The sequence below is a fragment of the Pelecanus crispus genome, chromosome 15 (genome assembly GCF_030463565.1).
Source record: "Pelecanus crispus isolate bPelCri1 chromosome 15, bPelCri1.pri, whole genome shotgun sequence".
NCBI lineage: Eukaryota > Metazoa > Chordata > Aves > Pelecaniformes > Pelecanidae > Pelecanus > Pelecanus crispus.
This window is the reverse complement of record NC_134657.1, coordinates 2,277,487-2,285,497: the sequence shown is the minus strand read 5'-3', so window position 1 is coordinate 2,285,497 and position 8,011 is coordinate 2,277,487. Positions and strand designations below refer to the sequence as shown.

The following is an 8,011-nucleotide window of genomic DNA, read 5'->3' as shown; positions in this document are numbered from 1 at the left end:
CCCAGCCCTCGCAGCCCCCAGCATCCCAGGCTGGGGATGGATGCATGGACAGACGGACAGTTGCACATCCATGTGGATGTGCAGACAGTGCACGCACAGACAGACGCGCGGACAGTTAAAGGTCCAGCTGTACCCACAACCGTCCTTGTGTCCATCTGTCTGTCCTCACCCGGGGCACTGGGGGGGCAGCGCTGCAGTTGTCTGCCCCGCCGGACACACGGACAGTTGGACATCCATCAAGACAAACGGACAGGGGCACGTTCAGCCGGACAGACAGGTGAGTGCAGGGATGGATGCATGGATGGTTGCAGCGTCAGCCAGACACACGGACAGCTGTATGCCCAGCCGGACATACAGACGGTGGCAGATCCAGCTGGACACATGGATGAGTAGACATCCAGCTGGACTCACAGACAGCTGCATGTCTGGACAGACGTATGGACACTTGCAGGTCCACCTGGCTGTACAGAGGGTGTTGCAGCCATCCAGACACATGGACGGCTGTACGTCCAGCTGGACACATGGACACTTGTATGTTCAGACACATGGACGTTGTACGTCCAGCCAGACAGATGGACACTCTATGTCCAGACACATGGACGGCTGTACGTCCAGCCGGACAGATGGACACTTGTATGTCCAGACACATGGACATTGTGTGTCCAGCCAGTAGACAGAGGGACATTTTATGTCCAGCTGGTAGAGAGAGGGTGGCAGATCCAGCCAGACACACGGACAAGTAGACATCCAGCTGGACTCACAGACAGCTGCATGTCTGGACAGACGTATGGACACTTGCAGGTCCACCTGGCTGTACAGAGGGTGTTGCAGCCATCCAGACACATGGACGGCTGTACGTCCAGCTGGACACATGGACACTTGTATGTTCAGACACATGGACGTTGTACGTCCAGCCAGACAGATGGACACTCTATGTCCAGACACATGGACGGCTGTACGTCCAGCCGGACAGATGGACACTTGTATGTCCAGACACATGGACATTGTGTGTCCAGCCAGTAGACAGAGGGACATTTTATGTCCAGCTGGTAGAGAGAGGGTGGCAGATCCAGCCAGACACACGGACAAGTAGACATCCAGCTGGACTCACAGACAGCTGCATGTCTGGACAGACGTATGGACACTTGCTGGTCCACCTGGCTGTACAGAGGGTGTTGCAGCCATCCAGACACATGGACGGCTGTACGTCCAGCTGGACACATGGACACTTGTATGTTCAGACACATGGACGTTGTACGTCCAGCCAGACAGATGGACACTCTATGTCCAGACACATGGACGGCTGTACGTCCAGCCGGACAGATGGACACTTGTATGTCCAGACACATGGACATTGTGTGTCCAGCCAGTAGACAGAGGGACATTTTATGTCCAGCTGGTAGAGAGAGGGTGGCAGATCCAGCCAGACACACGGACAAGTAGACATCCAGCTGGACTCACAGACAGCTGCATGTCTGGACAGACGTATGGACACTTGCAGGTCCACCTGGCTGTACAGAGGGTGTTGCAGCCATCCAGACACATGGACATTGTACGTCCAGCCGGACAGATGGACACTTGTATGTCCAGACACATGGACATTGTGTGTCCAGCCAGTAGACAGAGGGACATTTTATGTCCAGCTGGTAGAGAGAGGGTGGCAGATCCAGCCAGACACACGGACAAGTAGACATCCAGCTGGACTCACAGACAGCTGAGTGGCCAGACAGACGGACAGTTGTATGTCCAGCTGGATGCAATGCCAGTTGTATGCACCACTGGACACAGGGACCACGGTACATCCAGCTGGACAGCTGCACATACAGATGGACACACGGACAGTGTATGGCCATACAGACAGATGCCTGCCCAGCTGGACACGTGCTTTCTCCACCCACCCCCACCTCAGCGCAAATGCCCCAAAATTCGGCTTTTTGCCCCCAGGCCCCACTCCGAATCCAGCACTGGCAGACACCACCACCCCACCCCCCCCGGGCAGGATTGGGCCCTTTGCCCCATGTCTGTCTGTCCGTGTGTCCAGCACCCACCCCGGGCACTGGGAGGGTTCCGCTGGGAGCGGAGCAGCTGCATGTCCAGCTGGGCGGGTGTCGGGCCATACAGAGGTACACTGTCCGTGTGTCCAGGCGGACGTACAAGTGTCCGTGTGTCCAGCTGTCCATGCATCTGTCCAGCTCTGGCTGGACACACAACTGCCTGTGAGCCCAGCTGGGCGGTCCTGTCCGTGTGTCCAGCTGGACATGCCACCGGCTGCACAGCCAGCTGGATGTGCCCCTGTCCGTCTGTCTTGATGGATGTCCAACTGTCCGTGTGTCTGGTGGGGTGGAGACAGCCGGACAGACACACGTCCACCCAGCTGTGCAGTGGCACACACCCAGACAGCATTATGGCTGGCGGCATGGGCGGTTGGACAGACGTAGGGACACGCGGACACTTGTACGTACAGCCGGACACACGGGCGCGGTCAGTTGGCCACGTGGACAGGTGCAGGGCCAGCCAGCCACACGGACGGCGACAGATCCAGCTGGACTCACAGACATTGCATGTCAGGACAGACAGACGCTTGCAGGTCCACCTGGCTGTACAGACAGTGTCACAGCCAGACAGATGGACAGTGTACATCCAGCCGGACAGCCGCCTGCCCAGCCGGCCACACGCCGCCTCCACTTCCTGGAATAAATGCCCCAAAAATGGGCTTTTCGCCCCAAAGGCCCCGCTCTGAAAACCAATTTCCCACCCCACAGGCAGGATCAGGCCCTTTGCCCCCCCTGCCCCATCCATGTGTCCGTCTGTCCGCCCATCCCTCCCACCCCTCCAGGGCAGCGGGGCCGGGGCTCCCTCGGGCTCCTGCCCCCGGATTTTCTCCTCGATCTCCTTTTTTACCGGATCGTCCCGATGTGAACCCGCGCGCAGCCGCCGTGGTGATGCACCCAGGGTTTGGGTGGCTCCCGGCGCTGCACCCGGGGGCTTTTGGGTGGAAAAGCAGCGAGAAATGTGAAGCCTGGCTCTTGTTTTTTAAAGCCTGGCGAATATCAAAATCCGAGGATTTTTTTTTTTTTGGGGGGGAGGGGGTGAGTAGATGGCACGTATCGAAATTAAAAGCGGAAAAAAGATCGCGACTTCCGTTTTCTACAAATTATTTACAACAGGCGAGGGAAAATAAGCAAAGATTTGAGTTTACTCTGATAAAATTATCTTTTTTCTTTTTTTTTTTAATGAGGGATGGGTGACGACTCCTGGGGGGAGCCCCCAGCCCTCCTTCTGCTCTCCCCCCTCCCCATCCCGAGCGGCCGAGGGACGAGATGCGGGCGCCGAGGTGTTTTGTATTTTTTAATAAAGTTTGTAATCCAATGGACACACAAAACAAAACTGCGCTGAGAAAAAAAAAAACAAAAACGAAAACGAAAACAAAAAAACAGTTCCATAAATTAATAAGTGTTAGGGAAGCCGACGGGACGGAAAGGGGGGGCCAAAGTCTTTTGTACAAGTGTATAACACTTCCACAGCTCGTGAGACGAGGGGGGGCATGTTTAAATGAAGCGCACTTACAAATGAGTGACAATACAAAGTCTGAGTATGAAAATAAGATTTTCTCTGAAAACACATTTTTGGCACAGATTAAAAAAAAATGTATGTTGTGGGGATTTGATTTCTTTTTTTAAAGTCAGTATTATATATATTTATATATATTATATATATATTTATATATACACACACCCACTGAGTTCTGCATATCCCACCAGGAAGGAAAATAGCTCTCCCTTTTGTTTTTTTTTGTTTGTTTGTTTTGTATTTTCTTTTTTTTTCTTTTTTTTCAGTGTAAACTGTACATCCCAGATGAAGAGAAGATGGCTGCAGCAGGGGCAAGTGGAAGAGAGGAAGGTTCACATCCAGAAAAAAAAAAAAAAAAAACAAAAAAAAAAACCAAAAAAACCCAACACACCCCCCCCCCCAAAAAAAGAAAGAAAGGAAAAAAAAAAACCCAACCAATAAAATAAAATAAAAAAAGATAATGTGTGAAATGATCCTTGACCCACAAATTTCAGCAGAAGTCCCCAGGTCCTGCGTTTAGTCCACGGCGCGCGTTAATGTGTGTCAAGACATCCAGAACGTCACAGCGTGTCTCCAACTGTGCAAAGGTCCGAGTCACTAATTTAGTGCAAAGGCAGTTCAGGTTCTTTTTTATTTTTTTCCTTTTTTTTTTGTTAAAAAAAATAAGCCATCCTTTATCTTTTCCCCAAAAGGAGGCACAGAAACCCAATACCAGTCCGCCTGCTGAGTGCATCAGTTGTCCATAAGCTAAAACAATATGTAAACAAACAGGGTAGCGCAACCGCTACCCAGCAACAGTTTGATCGAGGCCGGTTAGGGCAGGAGGCTGGTAGTCTGGCAGCATTTTCTTGTTTCATTACTTTCTCTCTCTCTTTTTATTTATTTTTATTTTAAATTTTTTTTTTGGTGGTTTTTGTGGGCTTTTTTTTTTTTTCTTTTTTCTGTTGGTTTTTTTTTTTTGCTGCAGGGCCTTGGAAAAAAAAAAAAATAATAATAATAAAGTCAGTAACCGGTAAACAGCTCATACCGACGCGATGACAATCATCAGGTGAGGAGAGATGTTGGAGATGCTGGCGAGGAGGTCCGGGGCTAGGCGGGACAGGTGGCTTTCCGAAAATTCGCAGGGTGGGAAGATCTGCAGAACGTAGGCAGGCTGCGAGGGAGAAAAGGGACACGGGTGAGAGACAAACCGGGCTGAGGGCTGGCCTAAAATGTTTTAAAATGGGACGTTCGGAATTTTTTGGGTGCCTGAAGGCTCATAAACCGGCGCACTTGTATAGAAAAGGAGAGGCTCTTCAGCAGCCTCAGGTGCGGTTCCCAAGGTGGGGCGTAAGAGCTGGCCGGTTTTATGGCAAAAGACAAAAAAATTCCCATTAATTACCATTTCAGCACTTGCTCCAAGCGCTGACTGCTCATTCTGAGCTGTTCAAGCCCAGGGAACGGATTAAATTTGATTTGATGCAGCAACGCATCTGGAATAAACACTCCGCATCACCAAACCCAAACGTTTGTCATTTATGCAGCAAAGAGCAAGAAAACTCCAGCCGTCCCGGAAAAAATCAGGATATGATACGAGGACTCTACTTCCAACGCAGAAAAAGAGTCGGAAAATGGGTTTGGTTTGTTTTCAGCCCAAGATGTAGGGCTGCCAACAAACCGAACATACGTTTGGGGTTTTTGTTTTTTTTTTTTTGGCTTTGCAGTTCTTTTTCAGTAATTATATCAATTCTATCGGTGCGTTTCGATTGGCGATGTAACGAGCCAGCACGGTAAACGTGGGTGGTTTATTTCAACGATAAAAGCAGGCACCTCCACTAGGATTTTAAGCAAAGCCCTGGGGCGGAAGGCTGTAGGTCCCATTATCTATCGATTTAGCTTATCTGCGGCGTTCCAGGGCTTTCCCTGCCAATACCTGATTAGAGCCGGGGTTGGGAACGTTGATGATTCCTGCAGCTTGCTTAGCCTGCAGGTAGCTGATGAACGCAGCCTTCAGTGACTCAGTCTGATTCACTACGTCTTCCTGGTCTCGGCCGCAAGGCAAGGCCAGTAATAGGCAGTAATCGCTCTCCACCTGGAAAGAAAATACAGTCATTAAGGCGAATGTTTGCTGGGAACAGGCCCATTCCTGACATACATTCATTAATTGCGGTGGAAAATCCTCTCTTTGAACTCCTTCGGAGTTACAAAAGACGTGCTGAAAGCTCGGCCAGCCGAAATGGCGAAAAGGACTGAAAACTCCCGATTTCCACAGCCGCCTGAATTCCGCTTTCCGCCTTACTCCGACATGTCAGAGCCAGCAGGAATTTGCTCCAGGGCCGGGTGATGGGTGACTTCAAAGGTTTCCCAACTCTGCCGTTCCTTTCTCTGCGAAGGCAGAGTAATACCTGTTGCTCGTGACTCGCAATCTGTATTTCACGCTCTTTGGGACGAAGGAATCGCGCAGCTATCACCCAAAATAACATGACACGAGCAACGAGCGCCAAATTTTCTGGGAGAAGCGGTCTTTTTTTGTTACACGGGTGGCAAGAACAGCCCAGCTTTCAGCACGTAGGTATTAGCTCTTCCCAAACACGCAGCCTCGCCCCGTCCCGACCCCTCACCATCATCCTGCGCGCGACGCCTTCCAGCTGCGAAGCCTCCAGCCGCATGCGCTGAGCGATTCTCAGCGGCGGGCCTCCCTCCGGCGCCGGCAGGGACCGGTGCGCCAAGACGTTATTACCGGAGACGAAGTGGAGCTGAACAGCGGCCGTGTCGTTTTTTAGAGCCAAAAGGCCCTGCCAGACAATCGGGTATTTCTGGGAAGAGAAGGAGAAGAAATATTAAACGCAGATGAAGGAGAGGGGGATCTGAAATCCTGCCTGAGCTGCTCGTTTCCCTCGTTTTTACTTTCACAGGCAATTAAGACACCACTGCTTTGCTTGAAGGACTCGGTACGGACATAACATCTTCTCACCCCTCGTACACGCCAGTCCGGGCTTGGGTTAGGTCCTGCTAAATCAGTATTTCAGCCCTTTTTTTCTTCCAGCTGGCTAAGATGCCTGGGTGGCTCCCTTCATCATAACCATCAGAGCACTTCCCAATCTTTCAGCCTCCCACACAGCACGAGGCAGAGCGGGGCTGTTACCAAATGCTATTTTCTCTTTTACAAACGGGAGAATTGAGAAACAGCAGCAGGAGGAGAGTTGCTCAAGGTTATACGGGAAATACTCGGCGCTGAACGGAACTCTCGGGTCCTCGTCGGTGCCTGTTCCTCACTATCTCCCTCCTCTTCCTCAGTCTCTAGGCTTTGGGAGAGTGGTCTTTTTGTTTTTCTTTAAGTTAAATACATGACTCTCTCCTGCCCGTGAAGAAAAGCTTCCCAAGGAACAGCTGACTGCAAAAATGATGCAGCACTGCCTGCCTGAGCCTGCAGGTTGTTTGAACCAATAATGAGAGAAACAGGAGCTGCTCTGCATTAACAGCGCAGTATCTTGAGGCTCTAGGAAACGTCATGTAAACGTGAACACAGCTAAAATTCACCGGGGGCAGAAAGAGCAGAAAACAGACGGACGATCGATCGCTTTCTCCATATCTGAAGCATTTGATGCAAGAGAATTCAGATTTTGGTGCCGCAGGTGAGACAAGCTACGCAGAAGCCGATTATTTCTCCCTGGACGAGGAGCTACTCGGCCAGGAGAAGACGACGGAGCAATACTTACCGTCAGAAGCTGAACCATATCCACAGGTCTCTGCGAAACGGGGTGAGGAGACGGCTCTTGTTTGAGAGCGGACTGGGGCTCAGGGCGATTGAGGGGCAGCCCCGGCGGGGCGCCGGGACCCGAGGTCGTCGGGATAAACATGGATTGTTTGGGAACCGCCTGAGGTTGGTGCGGCGACGGAAGCTCCTGTTTCATCGAAATGGCAACGGGCGAAGGGTAGGAGGTCTGGCCCGTGTCCGCTTGTGCCCTCTGAAGGTGGACGTGAGGGTCTATCGGTGCCGCATGCCTATTTACAGTAGGGTGGTGACTCTGTTCGGGTCCTGCTGCCGGCGGGCCCTTGGGATCCTGGGGGATCTGAGGAGTCTTGCTGCGTACTGGCTGGCTGGGGTGCGAGTGTTCGCCCTCCGGTAGACCCTGGGAAGCAGGCACGGGGGGGGAAAAGGAAAGATTTTAGGCCATGGGCATATGAGAACTGCCATCCCTCCAAAGGATGTCTGACTCACGCGCCACCTCGATGCTGAGAATTCTCCCCCCAGCACCACTACGTCTAGAAACCTGTAGGCAGCTTCACACCTTCTGGTTGGAGTCCTAGAGTAGTTAAGAAAATGGGGGTTTTTAGCTTCTTCTAATGCTAAGCAGCGTTCAAGCCCCATTTCCCCAACAAAACCAGCTCCTCTTGCGCTATGAACTTAAGTAGGGCTTGGAGACTAAGCACAGTGAGCTAAACTCAGCTCCTGTGGCCA

At 51.6% G+C, this 8,011-nt stretch overlaps 1 protein-coding gene across 1 annotated transcript in view; it reads right to left on the bottom strand.

The window, feature by feature from the left end:
• Positions 1-4,546: 4,546 nt before the first annotated feature.
• Positions 4,547-8,011, bottom strand: part of SPEN (spen family transcriptional repressor) — a 66,937-nt gene continuing 63,472 nt past the window's right edge. The window contains exons 12-15 of the mRNA XM_075721626.1: positions 7,269-7,682; positions 6,171-6,365; positions 5,483-5,641; positions 4,547-4,723 (exon numbers count right to left, since the gene is read on the bottom strand). Coding sequence (XP_075577741.1) covers positions 4,592-4,723; positions 5,483-5,641; positions 6,171-6,365; positions 7,269-7,682 — 900 coding nt within the window. The 3' untranslated portion in view covers positions 4,547-4,591. The remainder of the gene's footprint in view (positions 4,724-5,482; positions 5,642-6,170; positions 6,366-7,268; positions 7,683-8,011) is intronic.